The sequence below is a fragment of the Lactuca virosa genome, chromosome 1 (assembly GCF_052849685.1).
Source record: "Lactuca virosa cultivar CGN04683 chromosome 1, Lactuca_virosa_CGN04683_v6, whole genome shotgun sequence".
Classification (NCBI taxonomy): Eukaryota; Viridiplantae; Streptophyta; class Magnoliopsida; order Asterales; family Asteraceae; genus Lactuca; species Lactuca virosa.
This window is the reverse complement of record NC_136426.1, coordinates 181,648,459-181,675,419: the sequence shown is the minus strand read 5'-3', so window position 1 is coordinate 181,675,419 and position 26,961 is coordinate 181,648,459. Positions and strand designations below refer to the sequence as shown.

At 34.5% G+C, this 26,961-nt stretch overlaps 3 protein-coding genes and 1 long non-coding RNA gene across 5 annotated transcripts; 3 read left to right on the top strand and 1 right to left on the bottom strand.

The window, feature by feature from the left end:
* Positions 1–9,546: 9,546 nt before the first annotated feature.
* On the top strand, positions 9,547–13,586 carry LOC145124865 (disease resistance protein RPV1-like). The gene is made up of 5 exons (XM_079060347.1): positions 9,547–10,100; positions 11,262–12,390; positions 12,479–12,802; positions 12,883–13,502; positions 13,571–13,586. Exons 1-5 carry the CDS (start codon positions 9,547–9,549, stop codon positions 13,584–13,586), a joined length of 2,643 nt encoding a protein of 880 aa, XP_078916473.1.
* LOC145107692 (uncharacterized) lies at positions 13,564–16,856 on the top strand. Its single transcript, XM_079044634.1, has 4 exons — positions 13,564–13,785; positions 13,877–14,498; positions 14,879–14,946; positions 16,665–16,856. Exons 1-4 carry the CDS (start codon positions 13,594–13,596, stop codon positions 16,695–16,697), a joined length of 915 nt encoding a protein of 304 aa, XP_078900760.1. The 5' UTR covers positions 13,564–13,593; the 3' UTR covers positions 16,698–16,856.
* Positions 16,857–19,639: 2,783 nt separating this feature from the next.
* LOC145107686 (uncharacterized) lies at positions 19,640–20,423 on the top strand. The gene is made up of 2 exons (XR_013707929.1): positions 19,640–19,892; positions 20,028–20,423. It is a non-coding gene; the product is annotated as an uncharacterized LOC145107686 (long non-coding RNA).
* A 684-nt stretch (positions 20,424–21,107) lies between these two features.
* Positions 21,108–25,918, bottom strand: LOC145107670 (heat shock cognate 70 kDa protein-like). 2 transcript variants are annotated; one of them, XM_079044613.1, is made up of 4 exons: positions 25,818–25,918; positions 25,420–25,486; positions 23,351–23,582; positions 21,108–22,930 (listed from the first exon to the last, which is right to left on the bottom strand). In XM_079044613.1, exons 3-4 carry the CDS (start codon positions 23,562–23,564, stop codon positions 21,288–21,290), a joined length of 1,857 nt encoding a protein of 618 aa, XP_078900739.1. In that variant the 5' UTR covers positions 23,565–23,582; positions 25,420–25,486; positions 25,818–25,918; the 3' UTR covers positions 21,108–21,287. The 2 variants fall into 2 exon arrangements, with proteins under 2 accessions (XP_078900739.1, XP_078900748.1); XM_079044622.1 differs by lacking the exons at positions 25,420–25,486; positions 25,818–25,918 and having other exon boundaries at positions 21,108–22,978; positions 23,351–23,444.
* Between the last annotated feature and the right edge of the window lie 1,043 nt (positions 25,919–26,961).

Genomic DNA, 26,961 nt, shown 5'->3' with positions numbered 1-26,961 from the left:
AATACTAAATGGGCTCACCCGAGGTCCACTCTCAAAACTAAATGGCAAGCCCAACTCAAGGGCCCAAGCACGAATATATATACTCCTCTGGTCTAATACTCTATTGCAACAAGCCCAAACTCCAGGCCCAACACTCAAGGCCCAAAATGAGACTTAGCCCAAAAGTCCACAGTGAGGTTACGCGGGGCGTATCTCCCTTGGTACGCTCAGCGTACTCACAACCCATATTGATCATCCGGGACACTGGGGCAGTATGCGGGGCGTATAGGAATTACGCTCAGCGTACTCCCCAGATTCACTCTTTCTACTCACTTGGTCTTAATCAGTTAAGACCTTGGCTCATATCACAGATCCGAACCCCCTAATATCTATTAATCCATAAAGTCAGTGACTTTAAGCCTTTGCATGGCTGATTAGGTCACAAACACTCAAAACACTCATCCTCTTTCCTCATAAAGCTCATAACTCATGCATGGCTTGCTTCTAACGTCCAAGATTGGATTTTTATGACTTTACTCCACAAAATACACTAAAAGGGGGTTGATCAAGGTCTCTGGAGCTCATTATCTCATAAAGTCTCCATCTTTTGGGACAAAACCCTAAAATACTCCATATAAATGTACAAATCAAAAGAGTGAGAAAGCTTGAAGCTTTATACCTCTATATGAAGCTTTCCACACAGCTAAGCTCAGATCCAAAAGCCTAGACTCTCACTCCTTCTTCACCAAGGCTTCTTCTCCACTTTAAGAACACAAGATTACACTCACAAGGTCTCAAATGCACTCACAAGCTATAAGAATGATGATTTAGGGTTAGGAGGGTTTGGTGTCTGGGAATGGTGGCCAGGAATGAGGCCATCATATCCTTTATATAGGGGACTCACCAAAAAATTAGGGTTTCCACTCTATGCCTAGTACGCCGATCGTACCCTCTAGTACGACCAGCGTACTAGGTGACCCTGCTTGAAAATTACGCACACGAGAACGCTAAGCGTACACATATGTACGCCCAGCGTACTCAGCTGCCACCTTTCTCAAATAAGGGACTTATCTTGCCACAACTTCAAACTTTCATTACTTCCTCGATATAATCTCAATTCCTATGAACCTCAAACGCACGGAAAGGTGACGAGATGCCCTAAGCTTCTAGCAACTCGTCGCAACCCCGAGACCTCCTCATGCCCGGTTTGCAGCCCACGAACCCTGATCACGGACGATCCGAAACAGGATGTTACATTCAAACCCTTACTGTCTGGTGATCGTAGTTAATCATAGCCCCATTAAGGGCTCAACCAATCCATCCATACGATGACTTTCTCTCGGACAGAGGGATTGGCACCAAGTCGATCATGTATCTCTCTCGGAATAGCTCTAGAAAACTTCCCCGATGAACCAACGATACCCTCACTGGATGATCGTTGGCGATCTCTAACTCTAATGGACATTCAAGCTCACCGGGAGCATTATCAGACCTCTTGTCGAGTGTAAGAGACACAAATGATCAAGTAGCACCAAAACCGAAAAGAAACAGAGCAGGAAATCCACTAAATAAGAACGTCCCTAAGCATCATGACATGAAACATAAGCATAAAAAATAATTAAAGGGAGTATAAATAAAAAAACATACATGTAACCACGTCAGGAGTCGCATGCACCTCCTTATTTGATAGCTGAAAAGACCTACTCTTCACAACAGGGGTCGCCGCGTTGCCCTTACAACCATTTGTGATCCTTAATGTAGTTTGAGTGGGTGTCGCAACTGCTCCCCTCGTCAATCTCGGGCAATCAGACTTCTTATGGCCCATTTGATTGCAATGGAAGTAAATCACTCTCCCAAATCTACCATATCGGCCTCGACCCGACTGGCCTCTAGATTGTTGATCATAAGTCTTAGGTCTCTTCGTAGGACCCCCAGTTATCTGCACCTTATTTGCCTTCCTCTTCCCGAGGTGCTCCAAACTTATTTCCCGTTCCATGGCTCTGGATATCATATCCTCCAAGGTCCGATAATATGAAAAGCTAACAAACTCCTGGATATCCGCTCTTAACATGTCATGGTATTGACTCTTCTTTATCTCCTCATCCGCTGCATACTGTGGACCCAATAAAGATCTCTCCCAAAACTTGGCGGTGATCTCTCCCATAGTCTCAATCATCTGGCATAGGTCCAGGAACTCCCTTGTCAGCTGTTGCACCTCGACAATCGATGCAAACTCTGCTCGAAATCTTGTCAAGAAATCAGGTTAGGTCATAGCCTTAAGAGCGAGTGCTCCCAGAGCATAACTGACCTCCTCCCACCAATCATGAGCTCGCCCCCTCAGACACCCTGAAATGAACCTCACCTTCGACCCCTTATGGCATATGCTCTTCATCTGGGCACACTCCATGTCAGCTATCCAACTCCTAGCGATAATGGTGTCTTTCACCCCCAAAGAACTCTGGTGCCCCAAATCCACGAAAATCCTTGAACATGAGAGTATGGGCTCCATGTTCCCCAACATACATATCAACTCAAAAGTTCCAAAAGCGATCCTCCATCATGTCAACAATAACTTCCTTAATTGTCCCGAACATCACAAGGGTCGCATCAAGGATACCTCGCACAATCTCCAACGCGATAAACTCGCGTAAACCTTTATTAATCTGTTCGGTACCAGAGCCTGAACCAAAACCTGATCCTAAACCTTCTGTTCCACCATGTGTTATCACCATAATAATATACAACTTGCAAACAATATGCATACACACGAAGAAGCTCACACTCTGATAGTTACTTAGAATCATCATGACTTTCCTTGAATCATGTATAGATCATGTGCTTTCAATAGTATGGGCCCAATACTACCTTCCACACCTATTTGTACCTTCCTCAAGGATCATCCTGAATCCTCTAATCCCCCACCTGAATCACTTCATGAAACCCTACTAACCACACACACAACATCTACTAAATATCCTAAACTCTCTTAGGAATCCTTAACTTACATGCCCTTAGACTACCAAGAACTTCTACAAACATTTTCGATTGCCTTATGCATGTAAATTATACACAAAGTGAGATCACATAGACTATCAAATAAATGATTCTACCCTAATCCCACAACCAGATAAGGAATAGGAAATAAGGCCAAACCAGTCATTCTAGGGTGATCCTAATTGTATATAATTTTTAAAAGCATGCATTTACCAATTAACTGCCTTTATAAATCCCAAGTAATGCATAGCATTCAATCTCTCTAGGCTATAAGGTATCACACAAATCAGGCAATTCTAGCATACAATTCCTAAAGGTATCCTTAGCCCTACTCTAGTATGTGATTAACATATAATCATATAAAATATAACATCACATATGGTATTTGAGAGAAAAAAAACTTGAGCTTGGTTGATTGCACGCATCACACTCCTTTTTCTTTATCAAAAATATTTTTAGAAACTCATTTTCTTTTGAAAAGATTATCAATTCCTCGGTATGAGTCCTAGCACACCCGAAAGCGTGCCCGAATCCCTCAAACCAAGGCTCTGATACCAACTTGTAATGTCTTGAAAACACTAAGTAAAAATTTTCTTTTAGTCAACTCAAAACATTCATTCATTCATTCAAAAAACCCAATCAAGGTATAAAATGTATCAAATAACCATCAGAGTATAAAACAATCATAGAATGTGGAACACTGGTGAATGTTATGTGATTATGTCGGGCCCTTCCCTTTCGAACCAGAAGTACCTAAAAACAGTAAACCACAAGACTGTAAGCACACAGCTTAATAAGTTCCCCAAAATACAATATACTACATACACATAATCGGGCCCCACCCAAACTTCATAACGGGCCCCCTATAATCGGTCATCCCCCATATAGAACATGCATAATCGGCCCCCGCCCGTATAATAGAGCCCCGCCCATATAAAACATACAAACACATGCAAGAGTCACAAAGATAGCTAGCCTCCTACAAACATATTTCAATGGGCTGACATTGGTGCCTTCGACCTACGAGTACAGTGAAGAGACTCACCTCAATCGGTCAACGAATAAATCTTAAACATGAGCCGTTGGTGCTGAAGTCTGTGCCACTAAACATATCAAAACCAAACCCTAATTAGTAATTATGATAGATCCGCAACCTAGCAAGTTCAAAGACCAAAATAAATCTTTATTTGGGAAAAACACCATTTTTCCCCTCTAATTCCTCAACCCTCACTGTGACCAACAGTCACTGGTCAAAAAGTCAACTGTCAAAGTCAACGGTCAACCTCTCTTTTAGCTGACTCTTACGTCGTGACCAGCTTACAGTCACGTTGTGAAAACCGATTTCCCTTAAACCATAACTCAGTCATGATTCAACTTAGCTCGGCTTCAACCCTAAACGATATGAATCACTGACACGTCGTGAGGATCAATTCCTCACGTCATGACAACCTCAGGCCAAAATAATCGAGGACTTCCTTCCTCACGTCGTGACCTCCAAATGGTCACATCATGAGTTACGCACAATGGAAATCTTAATGCATTCAGCCCTAATCCTTTCACTCATGCATTCTAACTTTCCAGAAGGTCTTATAACTCCAAAATCAACATAAAACTCGGTTCTTTATGGACATGTTTGTCCAATACATGTCTAGATCCCATATTGGGTCAAAATGTAGAAAATATCACTAAAGTTTTCATGCAAGGATTCAAAACTCAACCATTTACTAGATATGAACTTTATGTCACTCTAGGGACCCTTAGAACCCATAAAGTTGCAAACTTTATTGTTTCCTTTCATCCAAGCTTGCTCAAACATATCAAATTGGAACAAAACCTAGATCTAACAATATATACCAATAAAGGTTGAAGTTTTGACACTTACAAGGGTCTAAAACAAGCACAATATGAGGATGATGACGTTCCCTTGCAGGATGTACAACTAGAACACCTTTTTCTTCTCTTCAAACTACCAAAAACACCAAAGTGAGCTCTAAAATGGAGTAGAGGAATTAGGGTTTCTCTCTTTCCTGTTTAGAGGTGATGGGGACTGAGGATGAAGGAAACACTAGCACCTCACTTTCCTGAAATAGGTCTAAATCCCAAAATTAGGGTTTCATGAAATTAGGTCTCATGTCGTGACACCTATCGTTTCACCTCATGACACCTTAAAGATACAACCCGCGTATTATGGCCATGCCATGACGTGAGGGTGCTACCTTCACGTCGTGACCAATCCCAAATCCAAAAATTGCATAGTTTTTCATACCTCGAGGATCTTAATGTTACAAACATGCGCACCAAATTGATTACCATGACCATTAAGATCATTTAATGTAATTAAATCTCTAATGATATGAACTTAATAATAATTAATTAGATAGTTAATTGCATGACCATTGTATTAATTGTCTTAATAATTTAGCGTTAGTTAATCGAACCAAGATAATTGGCTAATACCCATTGCATTCTATTGAAATCACCCAAAACTAAAAATATGAAATCGAATATATATGAAAGCATTTATATTTCTCTTGTCTTTAGTAATTTTCAGTTTTGTTTCATTTCTTGTTTAATTTAACTAAATTTAAACAAATCCTTCGTTTATTTCCCTATTTTTAGTTTAATTATCAATTGAATTATCTTATCTGAATCATTCTCGTTTTCCTTGTGTTCAACAACCTCAACTATACTGATATACGATTATGTACACTACCTAGTGTCGGTTTCAGTTTAGCTTGCGATAGAATAATTATAAATTTATAATTTTGATTGATTGATATATATAAACCACACAACAAGTTTTAGGTGTTGTCAGGGAACAGTTTCATTTTGTTTGGATTATTTATTTGTTATTTGAACTTTGTATATGTTTATTTTTATTTCTTATGTTTTTATTATAATGGAATATATGGTTTTCAACATGCTTGATGTTATTCTTTAGCGTGAGTTGTAGGCAGAGAGCAAGATGATGAAACATTCGATCCAAAAAGATTTGGATAAGATGTAAAGATTAATGGTAGGAGATTCGGATGAAGAACAACAGAAATCTGAAAACCAGGAATGGCGACATGATCCCTTACAGATCGCGGCACAACCTCCTATGAATCCAGAATGTGTTCCGAAGAACAGGGTGACGACTCCGTGTCTGGAGAAAGTTATGAAGTGGGATCCTTTTCTATTTATTGTTCAACTAGTTACACTTAACTAGTTACACTTACTGTCAATTTCTTGTCGATGTTTTAGGAAACCATGAGACCAAGCTCTTAATGCCAAAATTAGAAAGAAAGAGTCTGTTGTTGCAATTTGGTTCAAAAGGAATATTTTTTTTGCAACGGATGAATTGGTAACAATTTTATTGAGCGTTTATAAAGTTAAGTTTCCACCTTAAGACTTGCCCAAAAAGAAGCACTTACAGGAACCAAACCCCACATTTAATTTAGGTGTTGTTTGATTTTCTGAAGTAAAAATTCATAAATTATACGGACCAGCTCTGCAACCCTCTGCAGTAGAAGAGGTGGACCAAACGGCTGCAGACTCTAATAAAAATCATATTTGTTTTTTTAACATCTGCATGCTGCTGCAGATATTAAAAAATCAAAATAAACTAATTTTATAAACCGAAAATAGTTTTTTAATACCGAAAATTTAATAATGTATGACATCTTGGTAAGAATAAATGATATTTCAGTAAAAAATAATGATATTTCAACAAAAAAATAAAGATATTTTAGTAAAAAATAATGATATTTCATCAAGAAATTATCATTATTCAATATAAAAAAACAAAAAAAAATTCTGCAAGAATAAACAAAAAAAAAACGAAAAAAAAAAGTGAAATAATGTTTCAACAACATATAATCAAAATTTTAGCAAGAAAAAAAAAGATTGGAAGAGGCAGTACAAGTGTTGTGCCAAACAGAACACGCGCAAAGTTTTTTACTTCGAATACTTCTAAAAAACAACAACTGCGAGATGAAAAGTGATGCGTGTGTGTTGCGCCGCGCAGCAATAAGAGGTGTCAAGATGTTTTTTTTTTTTCAAAAAACAAACAGCACCTTAGTTTGGTTTGCATTTTATTTTTTGTTTTAAATTTTAAATTTTAAATTTTTGTTTTATTTTTGAATAATAGTGTTTTAAATTATTTTTATTTTTGTTGCAAGTTACTTATACAAAAAGAAAGCCTTGAGGGAGAAAACGCAAATATTTAATTTAGTTTGATTTGCATTTTTTTCGTTTTTCGTTTTTAATTTTTATTTTTTTATTTTTGTTTTATTTTTGTATAATAGTGCTTTTGATTATTCTTATTTTTGTTGCAAGTTACTTTTGAGCTAAAGATACATGTGGTAATCAGCAAAATGTAATAAGAGTGGTGAATATTTTTCTTCAAAGACGCAATAGACGAGACCACAAATAAGTATGTTGCATATTCGACATGGAGAGACATTGAGATATTTATTGAGCTACTATTGTTACATTTAGGAAGATAATTATACTAGAGACTAGTCAGAGAGCTTTATCAACTTTGGAAGAGTCAATTTTATTCTACGGTGAAGAACTATACTTTTCACGAGAATACACCACAGGCCACTAACATTCCCGACGCGTCCATCAATTCCATCTCGACAGCCTTCATCATATTTTGGAACTACGTAAATCTATACTTACCTTGCCCGAATTATTATTATTATTATTATTATTATTATTATTATTATTATTATTATTATTATTATTAATTTGCAAGTTTGAGATTGTGAGTATAAAGTACTATTCATTTGGTTTATGAAATTATGGGCTAAAAATGGCTAAATTGATCACATTATAACTGTTACAACATATAATACTGATGCGTTAAACATCTCTTTGGAATAGAAGTTTTGCCTTTAGTTAGACTTTCATATTTACATTTTTCTCTTTCATATTTACACTTTTCTCTTCAAAGGGTTTGATTTAATAGTTTTCATCATTCATAATTTTAATGTTAAGTTATTGGAATTTTTTAAGTTACCATTTTGATCATTTATTATATTTAAAAGTAATGTTTTAGTTCCCCTACATAATTTTGTTTTTTGTTTTTATTAATATTGTTTATTATTATTATAATTTCTCAATTAATTTTCATTTGTGGTATTGTACCAAGAAATATATATTTATACTTACAAACCTTATTTTTTATCTTTGTTGTCTACATGTAATTATTTAGATGGAAATTTTATTTTTATAATTTTATAGTCTATACAAAGAAGTTTACCACCATAATGCACAAAATGACTAACTAGTAGTTATTAAAAATTTCCCCTATAATTAGTTGTACTTTTCGTTAATAAATATGGTTATTTTCTTGGAGTTTGCGTTGTCCTAAATATATAATATTAAATTAAAGATAAAATAAGATAAACAAAGAAGAAGAAAATACCATGAAGCCGCACGATCGTTGATTCTCCTCTCTACCCGTCTCCTTTCTTTCCTCATTGGCTCGCCGTTTCCCTGCCGACTTAACGCATGCTAGCTTACTCGTCATCTTTCTCAGCCTCGTCATTGTTGGTTCATCCTCTATATCATCGCTGCTTCAGATCTCTTTGTCTTCGTGAAGGCAGGTAACTATGAAATTCTTACAAGTTAGTTTATCATGTTAGATAATTTCATCTTATTAATCATAAATCACATCGTAATCATCTGTTTATTTCATTAACATGTGATTGAATTTTTTTCATCTCAATTACTTTTGGCCTCGGTTTCTGTACTCAAATCCGGGCGCGCGGCGGTGTGAGGGGTGGTCAACCACCACATCCCTGTCCTTCCTCGTGAATGGAGTTTAAAACGCTAACATTTTCAGCTGCTATTTCCATCATTTTCTCCATTGCTCTGGTACTAAATGCAATGCCCAAAGTCACAGATGAAAAACGAACCAAATAACACAAGAGTAAATAAGATGATTAATGGTTTTCTAATACTGATAGTGTTTTTGTAACAATAAAGCTGTTCTTTTTCCAAACACATCAGCAGCAGCTAACAGCTTTTGTTGTGTTCTTTTTCCAGTGTTTAGATGCCTAAGCTTGATTCGCATACGTCCCTTGCACACAAAACCATCGAGTTTAGAATGGCCTTTGAACACAAAAACCAAAAGCAAGGATTAAAATACACGTATACACATTATGCACTATATAGCACCAAAATCAACTCAAAACTCGAAGTTTGGGGGTAATATTGGTATATTAACACAATTAGAGTTCATATATTGAACTTTAAACATTTTTGAGGTGTATTAATCCACATGGAAAAGTTTAGAAGTGCATATATATGTATTGTATTTTAATCACTTAAAAAGTTTTATTTTTTAAGATCTTGAAGTTATTATTATTGAGGTTTCAACTGTTTGATGAGACTTAAGTTGCATATTGTAACTATTGATTATTTGGATTTCATGTAGAGACATTACGATACAGGATCCTGATATCGAAGCACAAGTGAGGGAAGCCCGCGAAACCATCTTTCGATAGAAGTTTCAGAAATCTTGGGAAGGGTGAAGACTCAAAAATGTTGGAAGGGTGAAGAGTGATCAACACATAGCTCATAATGGTTGTTCTATCTGAAGTTCCAGAAGGATCTTCATCTTCTTCATCAACTCATGGCCATAGTCCATCAACTCATGCTTATAGATATGATGTATTTCTAAGTTTTAGAGGTTTCGATACTCGTCATAGTTTCACTGATCACCTTCATAAGGCCCTCATTGACGCCAATATCACTGCCTTCATGGATGATGAAGAGATTGAAACAGGGGAACATCTGAAACTGGAATTAGAGAGTGCTATTAAGGCATCCCGGGCTTCTATTATCGTTATTTCCAAGAATTACGCTACTTCAACATGGTGCCTCGATGAATTGGTACTGATCCTTGAACAGCGTATGACATCCAACCATATTGTCATCCCCATCTTTTATCATGTGGATCCCAACCATGTTATGAAGCAACAAAGTAGCTTTGGAGATGCAATGTCTAAGCATAAACAGAAAATGGATGAAGAGACAGATGAAAATAAAAGAAGTCAATGGGCTCAAAAGATAGAGAGATGGAATAAGGCGCTTGTAGAAGCTGCTAGTATAAAAGGAAATGACGTAAATGGAAGGTAACAACTTTCTTACCCATATTTTCATACACCTTCAATTTTATTTGAGTAAACACATGAAATGTCGATACCATTTTCTCACTATGCGTTTCGATAAGTTTTTTAGTATCATAAAACTGGTGTATATTTCATACATTAGGATAATGTAGATGATGCACAAAGTGAATCTAAGTATCGTATCATGTGATCCCATAATCAATTTATAGAGATAGATTACCATCATGATAGTTTTTTGAAACTTGTTTTGCATTTTGTATTTTATCATAGATTCATAGGTTAGTCCAGTTTGATAAACCATTTCGTTTATTTTTATATGCTTCTACTAAAAACCAAATTTGATCTGTTTGCTATGCGTCTACTATTAAATATACAATACCACTTTCAAACATAGTGTGTTTTATGATAATAACTTCTCATACCTGTTGTAATCAGCAAAAGATAACCTATAGCTGGCACTTTTTCTAACGCACCACATTGATAGTTAAATTTGATGGTCTTGTAGAAACATAGTGGAGTTATGGTAGAGCCTGATATTTGAAGTTCATGACTCAAAACAAATGTAACAGTAAATGAATTTGAAAGAGAGAGAGTTATGTATTAACTGAAAGAAAATGAAAGCAAATGATTCAAAACAATAATAAAGGAAATTCGGTGTGTGAATTCCTCCTGCCAAAGCTTGAAGCCAATGAACAATAATTCTCCAAGGAAAATTTTAAACAGGTCACGTCATGCAAAATCTTTTCACTAAATAATATTCTCCTTCTCTCTCTTCTTCATGCATAGGTGACGTCATGCAAAATCTTTTAACTAAATAATATTTTCCTTCTATAGACTATCCAAGGCTTAGGCTTATCCAAATTGGGCTCAGGTGTATGGTGTGTGTGGTACTGAGTTAGGATCATTATCAAGTTAGATGGCCCATTAGTGAAATCTTGTATTACATTGGTAGCTTTGGTCTTATTATTACATATATTTAGAAACTTACACGTTAGATACTTATATGGTTAAGTGCAAAGACAATATGGTTTTGATGTGAAGAACCTACTAAAATTAATAACTATGATATAATTTTGATTTGGATCTTTATATAAGTAAGATTCCAAATCTGCTTTGTAAGTTTTGTGGATTGTGTTTTGTAATTCTTATTAAATCAAGTTTCAGGGTCGAGACGGAGTTCATTGAAGAAATTGTGAAGGACATCTACCGTAGATTACATGTACCCTTACGGAGTGTTCGGCCACTACTAACTGGGATGGACTATTCCATTAACTTCATCACTTCATGGTTGAATGATGGATCCTCACATACAGCAGACATACTCACTATTTCGGGTATAGGCGGGTTCGGGAAGACAACTTTAGCCAAACATGTCTATGGTTTATATTGTCATGAATTCGATAAAAGCAGTTGTATTGAAGATATTAGTAGGATATGTGATGGAAAGTTTAATGGGTTGCTTGATTTACAAGAACAACTCTACAATAGCATTTCAAAAACAGGTTCAATTAAAGCTCATGATGTTTCAATATACACCGCAAAGATAGAGAATGCACTAACACAGAAAAGGGTGTTTCTAGTTCTTGATGATACCAGTACTGTTGCTCAGTTGGATGCATTACTTGGAAGCAAAGGTTTTCATCCAGGAAGCAAAGTTATAATAACAACAAAGGACAAATTGTTAACAGAGAGTTGTGCACTATTCAAAACGAACATTAAACCCAACCATGTAGAACACTTTGTTGAAGCCTTACATGAGACTAAATCACGACAACTTTTGTGTTCCCATGCATTCATGTCTAACCATCCCAAGGCAGGTTATGCGGAGGTGTCAGATAAGCTTGTAAAGTATTGTCAAGGGCACCCATTGGCTCTTGAAGTTTTGGGCAAGTCTTTGCATAATCGGGAGGTGTCGTACTGGGAAGGGTGCATAGAAGTGCTAAAGAAAGAAGTTAGTTCCCCTGTAAATAATATCTTGAGAATGAGCTACAACTCTTTGCCATCTAAAAACGATAAGGAATTGTTTAAGTATATTTCTTGTTTTTTCGTTGGAATAGATAGAGATGTTAGCGAAACAATATTAGAGGCATGTGAAATAAACACAAGATCCGGAATCACGAATCTCATTGATAGATGTCTTCTTAGTATTGGAAAGAATAATGAATTGAAGATGCATCAGTTGGTTCAAGAGATGGGAAGATTCGAAGTACATCAAGAATCACCTGATAAGCCATGGAAGCGAAGTCTATTATGGTGTCATAAGGAGTCATTTAGAGTGTTGAAACAAAAAAAGGTAAGAGGCCATGTATGCCTCAGTAGTGTGCATGTCCAAAAAAATTTGTTTTGCCTAATTTGTTTGTTTTCGTTATGTTTCTTCTTAGGGTAAGGGAAATATTCTAGGCCTTTCTCTTGACATGCGCATGCTTGAGAACCAGAAGTTAGGAGCATCATTTGAGCTGAAAACAGATGCATTGAGTAACATGGATAGTCTTATGCTACTACAACTCAATTATGTTCACATGCATGGGTCTTATGAGAACTTTCCAGGGGAATTAAGAGGCTTGTGTATGCATGGGTTTCATCTAAAGTCTATACCTTTAGACTTACCTATGGAGAATCTTGTTGCTCTTGACATGTCATATAGCAATATTGAATCAATTTTCGCCAGTTATAGTAATCCACAACCACTTGAGAAGAGGAAAAATGTAAACTTGTCTTCATTTATTATTCATGCATGGGAGTTGATGAAATTCAATACTATACTAACCTATTTTCATTTCTGTAGTTGGATGGATCGTGCTCAAAAGAGAAAAGATTGTTTGGTTCACTGAAGATTCTTAATTTAAGTTTTTGCAAACAACTTCATAGTGTTGGTGACTTTCAACAACTCCCTGCGCTTGAGAGGTTATTACTTAGAAATTGCATTGGTTTGCTTAATATTTGTGAATCAATTGAGCAATGTGTTGAACTTGTCCTCATCGATCTAAGCTACTGCAAGAAGCTTGAAAAACTTCCAAGAAATATAGGCATGTTAAAGAAGGTTAAAACAGTGTTGCTAGATGGTTGTAGTCTCGGTGAATCTCGAATCCAGATTAAGGAGATTGGATCATTGGAATTGTGCAAAACCAGCAACATTTACATAAATAAAAGACCCTCTTTCTCTTCCTTTGTGGGTGCTATACCAAGTGATTTGAAGTCCTTCACAATGTCTTTACCAAGATCTTTAGTAAGGTTGTCACTTGCAAATAATAATTTGTCCAATGAATCCTTTCCCATGGACTTCAGTTGTCTATTCATGTTAAAGGATTTATGTTTAGATGGAAATCCTTTCAATTCTATGCCAAGTTGTGTGAGAACCCTTCCTGGACTTAAGAAACTTAGTATGGGGAAGTGTAAAAATTTGAAGTCAGTTGCGTGTCCCCCACATACACTAATAGAGTTGTCTATTAATCCTTATGATGTGTATTATGTAGAAAAAGTTGTATTTGATCCAAAAATGTCCCCTCTCCAGTTACCATTTGTTAACTGGGTAGCTTACGCACCAGGGTCGTATGAAATTGAAGGCATCATCAAAATGCAAGAAATGGTGAGTGTTGAGGAAAAGGTATTACGCAGCTTGGGCTGGAATGATTTAGACTCCCTTAACAACAAGCGTATGGGAACTAATCTTTTGAAATCTAAAATTCAGGTTTTGTCTTGTTAACTTAACTATCCGACTTTATGTGAATACGCATAATGTAATTGTTATGGTGATTAATTAAGGCGGTTGTGTTTGGCAGATGTTTTATGAATTTGGAATATTCAGCACAAAGTATGAGGAGGAGGATATGCCGAGTTGGTTTAGCTATAGAAGTGTGGGGCCATCAATATCATTTACCATCCCATCATCATCATCTCCAAACAAGCTTAGAGGTCTCAACTTCTGCTTTGTGCAGAGATGGCGAGGTTTGGATGAGAGGTCTACATTTAAATATGGCCAGGCCCCTGTATGGCCAATGATCACAATTATTAATATAACAAAGAACCTCGCGTGGATATACGAACGTCACAAGGATATAGTTGTTGAAGGTAAAACGTGTTGGGTAGTTTTAAGTCATTGGTTGCTCGGGATGAATGAAATGGAGGGTGGTGACCACGTGATTATTAATGTTACACCACGGTATGATAAACTTGTAAAGGAGTGTGGAGTGACTCTAGTGTATGATGAAGGAGAGAAGAAGGATGAAGAAGAAGATGTGTTGGGTTATTACAAGTCATGGAATCACAGAATTGGTGGAGATCTCTCTCCTTTTCAAACCACAACAGGACAATACATCCTAAACCACAAGCTATTTTTTTCCACCATGATTAGATTGTTACCATATCATCGTGAATTCGTTACAGAGGGCGCCGAATTTCAAGGTAGATGTCATTTTTATTAAATATATAATGATCTCATCCATGACCCAAGTTCTTTAGATAGATGGAGAATGACCCATTTACTATTAGTAGATAAATAAATGGATCATATAACCCAAATCCACCCATTCATCATTGATTTTGTTGACCTCTACTATAACAGTTTGTTTTTATAAACATGAAGAGTTTTTTTTTTTTTAATACTTCTCACTTTTAAATGAATCAACCCAAATCATGATCCTTCTGAATGGGTTTATGTTAACTGATTAATTCTTGATATGTTCAATCAGATAAATATATTGGGACCCAATACAAACTACTTTTTCCAAGTGGATATTTCTGAATAATAATTGAACATACTACGTATTTTCTATTTTTTTCAGTAAAAGAGAAAGGGTGGTTTAGAGCTTTATCTCCAAGGAAAACTGACATACTAGGTCGTGCATGTGAGGTATATCTTTTGACACCCAAATCTTTCTAACATTACATGAATAAAGCGCATACACATCCAAGTATGTTATATATCATATCTTTCATTGATTTAGGATGTAACAAAATAAAAGCAGTTATAACCTTGCAATTGATGCTTGCTTGAAAAAGACAACGTCAAAACATAGTTGGGGCTGATATGATGGGGAATGAATTTGTCTAATTTTCTCTAACTATTTAATCTTAGAGTGGGAGCACACGAATTACATATACCTAATTCCTTCATTTAGGATTCTACATTCGGTGTTTTTGGTTGTTATATTATCAAGGTCCTTTGGCTTTTATTTATTTTTGTTTGTTTTTATGTCAAATAATGATATCTTAGGCAATTATTGTCAATTATTTTTAGTTGATTTTGAATTAAAAGATTTTGATCTTACCTACCAAAATAGAACCGTCCTTATAAGGACATTTGATTGTATCTATCGGGTCGATTTATCGATTTCTTGTTGTTGAGAATATTCATCATACAACTCAGTGTTTTCTTCCCTCAAAATCTCATACAATGCGTCTATTGTACTTCTTTACTAAAGTTTTAGTCTTTGCCTTAAGGGCCTCCTCAATCTGAACTTCCACCAATTCATTTACCTACATTTCATCTTCCTCTACTTTTTGAGTTTAAATATATTTCTCTACATGTTTAGTTGCAACATTTGCAAGATGATTGTTGAGTTCATTAATAAAAAAATTAAAATTGGAAGAATCAAATACTTATTGATGAGTTTGTTGATATCGGATTAGCGACCCTAAGGAAGAAGTAGACTTGTTTATTAGAGTCCTCATCACTCATCAGATGATGACCAGATATCCCCTTCAGTTGATCTCCATCACATTTGTCCCATGTGCACTTTGTCATTCATTTCAGCTTCTTTATATTTCTAGAAATTATATGACCCATTTTTCATCACTCTTTTTTTTTTTTTTTTTGCATTTCAATCATTGGAAAAATGATTTTTCTCCTCCATATTTGTGAAACTTAACAACATAATCAATGGGCAGTCCAGCTTTCATAGGGGTATAAACTTTCTTTATCTTTGTAATCTTTTCTAAAAGATGATTTCCTCTTTTTGGATTCTTCATGAATTTGTGGAACTTTGTCAGAAAATTCAAAATTTCATAACATTTTTTGGAACCCAACTTTCCTCAGCCTCTATCTCTGGTAAATTTACCACAATTGCACTTCGATTCATATTTTGTATTATCTCCAATAAACATTATATAACCTTTAACTATTTTTTGACTACCATTGGTCATTGAATTCCCTCTTATCAATGGCAATGATCTACCACATTGTTACTTCTCCATGTATTGATAAACTGCTAAGATCTTTAGACGTTTAGATTACAATTCTCACTGTTTACCATTGATCACCTAGACTAGACAAGCGGTATCAGGTGGTGCCCTCCCTCCTTGAGGTCGAGGGTTCAAGTCCCATGGTGAACATAGGTGGAATTAGGTGTTAGTTTAGGTTAGGAGTAGATTATAATATTTGTATTTGCCGGTTCAAAAAAAAAAAAAAAAAAAAAAAAAACAATTATACTATGCAAGTCAGCAGTTTCAGTTAGTGACTCTGTAGCTGATGCTTTAAAATTGTTGTATGCGTTTTCATAGCATTTTGTATTATATTGTCCATATACTTTGTGAGATTTTATAATTTTCTTACTTTCCCTTTCTCCGTAGGGTAAGGGGGAATCTTCAAGGTCTCGTCCTTGACATGAGAATGCATGAGAAAGAGAGGCAGCAGACCATTTTCCCAATTTTTTCCAGAAGAATTAGGATGGTTTGCTTCTTGTCACCTCTACTGTGGATTTATCATTTGGGTTTTTGTTTTGATAGTTGTATCTTTGATTGCCAAAAACAGGGGAAAACAATATGAATGGTTTTTCAGTTAATTAATACCACATGTAAGGAATATGATGTAAGTCGTAATGTTGTTTTTATTACTTTTGTTATTTTGTTGATTTGGTTCATGTGATCAAGAGAAAAGACTAAAATGTCAAGGTTCAATGTTTTTCTGCTACTTTTTCAGTAAAGGTGAAATTGTAAGTGATATAACTGGGAAAGTTAATTTTGTAGCCACAACTTTATCCATTTCCTTGCTGCTATTTTGGTTATAAAAGCCACCAATTTCATAATGTTTGTGTTTCTGTGTTGCTGTTACAACATATGTTGTTGGTAATGCTTGTTGATTTTTTATTACACAACAGACAAATTCATTTTTTTGTTCTCTTGTTTCCTTTTTCAAATTGATAGACAACCAGAGGAATACCACTCCCTTCTTGGGCCACCCGACATCCCATTCCCATCACATCATTAACAAGAGATTGGCATTGGGACTTTTGAAAAGAATGTAGAAGAGGAAGCAAGCTAGAAAAAACAATATGAATTCATTGTAAAGTGGTGGCACAAATACATACATACCCAATATATATTCTCTTACCATTGCTTTTGTGGATGACAATACTATAAATCAGTGTTGCAGAAATCGGCCTAATCGGCCGATTAATCGGCGATTAATCGCTAATCGGACCTCCACCGATGAGATTTATTGCTAATCGGTCACTATAATCGGGTTTGGTCAATACAGGTCAAAGTCGGAATTAATCGGACCTAATCGGACCAAATCGGACCTAATCGGGCTTAATTGGACCTAATCGGGTTTGGTCAACGCAGGTCAAAGTCGGACCTAATCGGCCCTAATCGGACCAAATCGCCGGTTAATCGCTTATTTTGTAGGATTAAAGTTAGATTTATAAATTTTTGAATAATTTTCTTAATAATTAATGGTCCCCGATTAATCCTTAATCGCTAGTCCACCGATTAGCGGCCGATTAGCGATTTCTGCAACCATGCTATAAATAGGTAGATTTTTCAAACTAGGATCTTGTAATAAGAAGAAACTAAAAGTGGATGCTATAATAAACAAATCAATAAAAGAAATTTCTATTCCTTGCACTTAAACCTAAAGATCTAGTCTTTCAAAAATGGTATTCATAAGCATTCAAACCTTGAAAATGAATGCAATCACACATATAGGTACACAATTGTCAGGCCCATTGCATAGAATACGTGAAAACAAATCAACATGGTCCTTTAAAGTTATTGAAACAAAGAACCAAAGAAGATTAAATTAAAAAATTTGTTATGGATATGGTCATTGTATGGATTTAATTACTGGGCGACCCACCACAATTTTAAGGATGGAAAAGATAAATGATGAATTACTGGACTATATCCATAAAAGCATAATAGATTTAGAAAAAATGAGTTGTTCAAAAAGGTTTTTCTTTATTCTTTTAATTGGTTTGTTTTTAGAATAAATGAGAAAGTGTCGGACAATTGGGTTGATTAGTTAAAAAAACACAACTATAACTATATCCTTCCTAACAAATGAAAATGTTTCTACCACTTGTCATTCTCTTTTTGATTTGGACAAATGGCATTTGCTCATATTTTTAGATTTTATTGTTTTCCACATGTAGTTATCTTTCGGAACAAATAAATGCCACATACTCACATAATCTTCCTTTTAATCTCATAATAAATTCAAAATCAATTTTAAAATAAATCATAATCAATGCTATAAATAATACCAGCACGAAAACAGTTTTCTTTCTAATGTATATCCATATGTGTCAATGTCTATTCGTGTAAATAATTGTTTACTGTTAAAAAGTTGATATTGATTTTTTTTCAATAAACCTGTGTAAAACACGAGTCTCACACCTAGTTGATGTGATATATTGTTTTCTTTCTAGCTTCTTGCAAGTTTTACTTTGAAATCTTTAAGTTGTTAAAAAAACTATGATTATTACAACTTAAAATAAGCACATCCAAACATCACCGAGTGCTTAAAAATATATATTGGGAATATTGGAACAATCAGACAGCCATTTAAAAAGTAATTTTATTAAACTAATATAGTTGTCAAGATCTTAAATCTAGTATATGTTCATGAAAACTATTTTAATTATGATTTATATGTTTACATGAAGTTTATGTATTTGCTTAAACTATTTTGAAAAATCATAAGAGAATGATTTACTACATCTATCACATCAAAGGAGCCAGCCAGACGCTACCCCAACTTATTCCAACTTCGTTTTAGAGTAAATTACATGAATGGTCCCTATGGTTTAGGGTAATTTATGCGTTTGGTCCCTAACTTATTTTTTTAACTAGAAAGGTCCCTAATATTTGTTTTTGTTACGCACTTGGTCCCTGTCTTATTTAAAATGACTATTTTGCCCTTGATTTTTTAATTTATTTAAATAAACACACCCTAACCCCATTCCATCACCTTACCTTACATACCCCACAATTTGTCCCTATTTAAATAATAGTATTTTTAGGTAAGCAGGGACTAAGTGTGTAACAAAAACAAACACTAGGGACTACGCACGTAACAAAAACAAATAATAGGGACCTTCTGAGTTAAAAAAATATGTTATGGACCAAACACACAAATTAACCTAAACCATAGGGACCATTCGTGTAGTTTACTCTTTGTTTTATCTTGTAAACTATTTTGAAGTGAATTTTCCAAATTTGCCCCTAGGCACTTTTTATGATGTAAGAACTCAGAAAATTTTGATGCAATTTAGGGTTAACCCACTCTACATCTATAAAAAAATATATCAATTTAACCACTCTAAACACAAAACAATCACAGTACCTTCTAATAATATACCCTCAATTACAAATATACCCTCATTTACCGAAATAATTGGCATTCAATTTGACAACTCAAAACAAAGAAACAACCCAGTCGGCCAATCATTCTCTCATCTCTCCCCTGTGTCTCTCTCTCGTTGTTCTTCACCACGCTTCTGATCTCCCTTGCAGACCACCGATCTCCGCTCCAGATCATCGGTGTCGACTTCAGCTTCAACCTCCACTTCCAATCTAGTAAGTAACATCTGCGATTTGGTTTCTCTCTCCTCTATGTCTCCGATTTTTTTCTGTTGACTGCATCTCTGAATTTTTCTGGTTCATCTGTTGACTTGACTGCATCTCCGATTTTTAACCCTTTGCTACACACAGTGGAATTTTTTAGTTCCTTAAGTTACAAATGGTTTTTCTTGGTTCATCTATTGGGTGTTGAATTCGAATTGAGAAAACTCGAAGGTGCTATGGAAGCCATCAATGAGACTTTCATTTTGGTCTCTTTTCTGGTTTCAAGTTGTTTCTAATGATTTCTGTGAAGCAGAGATGAGGGAAGCGACTGAAAAAGACGAATGCAAGAGTGGCTTGGTTTAGCATCATGTCTCTTGGTGGTTGCATTGCAGTTTCAGTTTTGCAGTTGTGGTACTCACTGAGTTGACTCAGTAATTTCAATACTTTTGAGATATGGAAAATGGTACAATTCTTGTATTGTTATGTACACTACATAATTTTTTTTTCTATATAATTCAAGTAGAAGGCTACAATGGAATTTCATTTTGGTCTCATTTGTGGTTTCACGTTGTTTGTAATGATTTGTGTGAGTGTATCATATTTGATTTCAAATTCATTGGTTAGGATTTGTAGGACAAGGAGCAAAAAATGGTAAAATTGATAAACATCGCTGAGTAACCTAATAAAATGAAGTGATGTTTTATACAAAAATAGTGAAAATAAGAAAGTAGTATAATCATGTCATTTTTGGTATTTTACCCCTAAAAAGCTAAGTCAAACATTTTTTAAAACCAACTTATTTGTTATTTAGTTTTCCCACCACAAAAGCTAACCCAAACATTTTTAAAATTTTTTTTTTCAAAAAACCATAAGCCAATAAACATTTTTCCTAAAAGTCACAAAAATGAACTCCCGAACACACCCTTATTATTGATATTGGTGCTGAAATTCACTATTACATTGAGATCCAATGCTGAAATTTACTATTACATTGAGATCCAATATACAGAGTTAGGTAAGACACAAATAAAATCTTGTATAGACAATGTGAGACACTAAAATAGTATCAACTGTGGTTTGGTATTTAGATAATGTATATATGTAAATTAATTGTAGTGTCAGAATGAAGTAATAATGAACTCATCACTATGGAGTCTATTGTTTCACTTCGTTTAGTTACAATTATTAATTTGTTCTTCTCGATTAACACTGGACAATCTTACAAAAGGAGAAATAACTTTATTAATTCATATAAAACTAAAATTACAAATGGGAAAAAAAAATCGACAACAATCATATGAGTATTCACACACACAAATTCAAATCTCAACACTCAATGTCGAACAATGTCCAACTATTATTGAAAAAAATACAAACCATAGCACATAACTTATAGTAATTATCCACTTAGGCATGGGAAAGGATCCGAACACTTAAATTTGCCAGCTGATTTGATGTTTTCTCATACTCATCAACATCAAGAAGCTTCCTTCCATTAACAATTTTGTGAGCCGCCTCCAAGGCTTTTTCTAGTTTTCCCATGTCTTCCTTCTTGATCTTTGTCTTGCCAGATTTTTTTATGCCTTTGATTTTGCTTTTCACACTATAAATGAAATCTTCCAAGTTACTACGTGCAACAGTCTTCTCCTTGTACTCCTCGTCGTCAAGTTTATGCCTATGTGCATCAATTATCATCTTCTTGATGTCTTCCTTTGAAAGCCTCTGCTTATCATGGCTAATTCTAACCTTCTTTTTTAGGCCGGTGGTTACTTCCTCACCTGAGCAATTTAAAATGCCATTAACATCTATGTTGAAAACCACTTTTACCTTTGACTTGCCTTTTGGTGCGCGTGGGACTGGGACTTGAAATTTTCCCAACCAATTATTATCTATAGACCTAAATCTCTCACCCTGATAGACATTGAAAGTTATAATTGTTTGGTTATCCTCTGACGTGACATAATCTCTTTCCTTGGTCGTCGGTTTTGGTGTATTTCTTTTAACTATAACACTCAGTGAGCCATCATGAACGTTTACACCAAGTGACAATGGGATGACATCAATGAGATGCAATTTGTTCACTTGTAGACTTGTATTTCCACTCAACTTTGCAGCAAGAACAGACGCCCCGTATGCAACAGCCTCATCTGCATCGATCTTCTTGCAAAGCTCTTTCCCATTGAAGAATTCTTTCAACAAATGTTGTACCTTGGGTATCCTAGTTGACCCACCAACAAGCACCACCTCATCTACATCTTTTTTATTCAAATCCGCATCATGTAAACAACTCTCTACCATCTTTATGCATTTAGTAAAGAAGTCTTGATTTAGATGTTCAAACTTTGCACGAGAAATTTTCATAGAAAAATCAACACCCTCATGCAAAGCATCAATTTCGATAATGGTTTCCATGGCTGAAGAGAGAACCCGTTTTGATTTTTCACAAGCCGCCTTCAACCGTCCTAGTGCTTTTGTATTCCCACTCATGTCTTTTTTGTGCTTTTCATTGAATTGCTTCACGAAGTGGTTCACCATTAAGTTATCGAAGTCCTGACCACCTAAGTTAGTGTCACCCGCAACAGCTTTCACTTTAAAAGTACCTTTTTTATCAATGGTGACAAGTGAGACATCAAACGTACCACCACCCAAATCAAATATGAGCACATGTGTGTCACGAGTTATATTGGTACTCCTGTCTAGCCCATAAGCAATTGCAGCTGAGGTAGGTTCATTGATTATTTGTAGAACATTAAGTCCTGCAACAAAACCGGCATCCTTTGTGGCTTGGCGTTGGGAATCATCAAAATAAGCTGGCACCGTGATAACGGCATCTAACACGGTATCACCAAGGTATGCCTCTGCAGTTTCTTTCAGTTTGATAAGAACCATGGATGAAATCTCTGCAGCGAAAAACTCCCTCTTTTCACCCTTGTATTCTAGTGCAATCTTTGGGATGTTGTTAGCCCCTTTAATAACTTGAAAAGGCCATAACTTCATGTTTTGTTGAAGTTTGGGATCATTGAATCTTCTTCCAATCATTCTTTTCGCATCTGAAGATCAACTAAGTATGTAATCGCCAACGAAAAATAACGACTTTTCTGAAAAATGTAAATGTGTTTTTGGTTGTAGAAAACTGTTTTTATTTTTCAAGAAAATGTTTTTAGAAAACTGAGTTGAGTTGAGTTTTCATTTTCGGTTTTTCAATGAAAATTTTAGAAAACGCGTTTTGTTGGAACCCATGTTAGCAATTTAGAAAACTTTGAAAATTTTAGAAATCACTTTTCAAATTTACATACAATTTGGAAAATTGAAAATTTTCATTTTCTTGGAAAACTTTTGAAAACGGAATCAATGGAAGGCGTTTTGAAAATTTTCATTTTCATTTGAAAATTTTCATAAAAAACTAGAAAATTTTCCTCAACTAAACGCACTCTAAGTGTTTTAAAGGACTAAAGGTATATAATACAAACCGTAAATCGTGGACAAAGGGTGTGAACCCAACTTGTTCTTAGCACCTTCACCTATTACACGTCCTACATCGGTGAATGATACACAAGATGGCATAGTCCTATTCCCTTGATCATTGGGTATGATCTCAACCTGGTCATTTAGCCAAACACCCACACAACAATATGTTGTACCAAGATCAATGCCAATTGCAGGTGCAATACCATTTCCAGCCATTATACTTTAAAATCAAACCTGCAATATTCATGAAACAAGTGACCATTATTCATTTTTGATTTTCGATCTTTATATTGATGCAACTTCCAAACTATTTGTGTTTACCCAAAATAAACACTTTCCATCCTAAAAAAAACCAAAAAAAAAAAAAACCAAAAAAAAAACAAAAAAAAAACCAAAAAACAAAACAAAAACAATTACAACTAATTTTAACTTTCATCTTAAGTTTCGTTTTTAGTTATTTAAGTTTCCAAAAAAACATTTCACTAGCGATATCCATAAAAGCATCTCCAAAAGAGACCTATTTATAGTTTTTTACTATTTCATTAACCACTGATAACTATTTAATATCATTGGAGTTTGAATTTTTTGACCAAATAAGTGTTTTTTTTTTAATATTTACCATATAAGTATAGTTTTAAACTTATTTACCAAACAAGGGTAAATACGTGTGTTTAGCGATCAACAAAAAGAAAAACCTATCGTGCCCTACTCCTTCTCTTGCTGAACGGACGCGGGAACAATGTTGAAAGAAAACTACACTCACCATCGGCTGCCATATCCGCCCACACCTCCATCTTCGGCCACACTTCTAGCTGGCAACTCTACCTCTGGCCAGAAGGCGGCAACTCCTCCGTCCACTCCTCCAATCGGCAATTCCATCTCTTATTCAAATTTTGAAATCCATCTCAGCTTCGATTTAGTATTTTCATCTTCAATTTATGCCTTGTTTTGGTTTATTGAATACACATTGTTGAACGTTGTCTTCATTCTATAAGATTATCAGTTGATTAGGTGGTGATTTCGAACTTCTTGTTTGTTACTATCATGATTTATATTGAATGGTCAAATATCTATGATGTTTTACACATCTAACCACTTCATCTTTAATTATATTTTATTTTTAGCCCCTTATTATATTCTAATTTTAAATATTTGATGTTTCTTTAGATAATTATTATATTCGCTGAATATATATATATATATATATATATATATATATATATATATATATATATATATATATATATATATATATATATGCTCCCAGCAAAAAAACTGTTTTTTTGTTGATTTGTTTTTTCCAAGATTAAGTGGTGTGTTATGAAAACCGGGTTGACCTGACAATTGACCAATTACTGAAACCAATGTTTTAAAAATCGGTTTTTTAGTTGAACCGGTATGATGACCGGTTCCCGGTTTAACCGGTTCAACTGCCGGGTCAACCGGTTTCTATAACTTTCATCATTTTTCTATTTTCTTACACATACATACATACATATATAAATCATGAATTTGACGTTTACTACTTCAAACATTAAAAATATACATAAAAATAAGTTCTAGATCAATCCAAATACATTAAAATAACACATAACCGTAAGTTTTATTGTTTTACATCAATCCACATACGTTAAAATGAAAATAAAATATAATACCGAAACAAAATATAATTTTAGGTGAATACAGACACATCAAAAAACATTATAACATTTACCATATATTTTTATTTAGAGAAAACTAAATAGATTTAAAAAAATCACCAAAGTTTATTATACAAATGGTTCCTTCTCATGTGTTTTTATTCGGTTTAATCAGTTCAACCGGGTTTTTCTAAAAACCGACCGGTTCAATCCGGTTTAGAAATCGACATAAAACCGGTGATAGTTGAACCGCTTTCTCCCCCGGTTCCCGGTCCAACCGCTTCGACCGGACGGTTCAAACCGCTTTTAAAACATTGACTGAAACGGGGTCAACTTAATATTTTGGTTTAAAACATTGATTAATATGTGAGATAGAGAGAAAAGAGAATCCAGCATGAAATCTTATTACTATATTTGAGTTGAAGACTAACCGTTTATTTTGTAGTTGATCGTGGTTGATCACTCGTGTTCGTGTGTATCTCTTATACTCTTATTTTCCTGCATTTACATTAATTAGAAACACGACCAAGAAGGCAAGAACACATTAAAGTCGAATCCTTTTGGATTCGAATTTTGAGCCAACTCCTTTTGTTTCAGAATAAATTATCCACAAACTAAGAAAATAAGTCATGTATTTGATATGATTTCGTACATATATATGTGTCATTCGTATGAGCCAAGTAAATTCTGTATTTTTTTTATCAAGCAAATTGCCTTAAAAAGTATATATTAAAGATTACAATATGAGACAAGGCTAATAAAATTTACACATAATAAATTAATGATAGTATATAATACTACTTTGTATGAAGTATTTAATACTACTTACCTTTTCCGAATGAATGTATGAATCCTCTCCTGCGCATCCCTTCATTTATATATGGACTTTATGTATTCATACCAATTCCAAAATTATATTTCTTTTCCTTTTCTATTATTTTACAATTTTTAAAGACTTGGAAGTCGTCGTATAATATCCGAGAGTATTAAAAGACTTGGTGGTATATACCCACTTGGTTTTGTGAATTATTGAGTTTTAACCAAATAAATGTTTTTGAAAAATATCTAGATATACTTTTAGGATTACTTAGCAATTTAGTACTATAAGAAAAAGATGGTATCTATCCTTTCATATTCTTCTTTCACACGTTTATACGGACCAAAAATGTATGATTTTCTTATTTTTTTTTTCCTATTCACTGAATTCTTCATTGTTTTTCTTTCTAATATATATATATATATATATATATATATATATATATATATATATATATATATAGAGAGAGAGAGAGAGAGAAAAGAGGATTCAATTGAGAAAAAAAAAAGGTTGAGAATAGGGTAATCATTCTCAGCCACACATTTATTTTGCCGCAAAATAAATGGATAACGGATAAACATGTGTTTTCCAACCAAACATGTTTCCTTAAACTATGTTAATCATTACCTTAATATACACAAAACCATACTTTTTTTTTGTTTTTTTTATTTTTAGAAAGTCATTTTTATCGAAAAACTATTTTAAATATATCAAAATTCATAATTTTTTATTCTCTATAAATAGACATCCATATTGATATAGTTTTAAGATAAAATAATTTTTTTTTAGAGTTTCAGCTCTCGTTATTCATAAGTGAATAAAAATCTATCAGATTTTTATTACAGTACATTCGTTATTCACTTATGGGCGTGTTCGGCACGGAGCTTTTGGGAGCGTTTGAGAGCTTCTAGCTTCTAGCGTTTGACAAAACGCTCCGTTTTGAATAGAAAGCTTCGTTCGGCACTACAAGCTTCTAGCGTTTAGTTTAAACAAAACGCTTCAAATCCAAAAGTTACGTGTGGCTCTATGACTCAAGCGGCTTAACACGGGCCCGTTAGCTCCGTCAGTGACAATTTGAGATAATGATACAACACAACGAGGTCTTTGGTATGGAAAAGCTGAAATTATATTTTGGTTTCAGTTTTTATTTTATTTT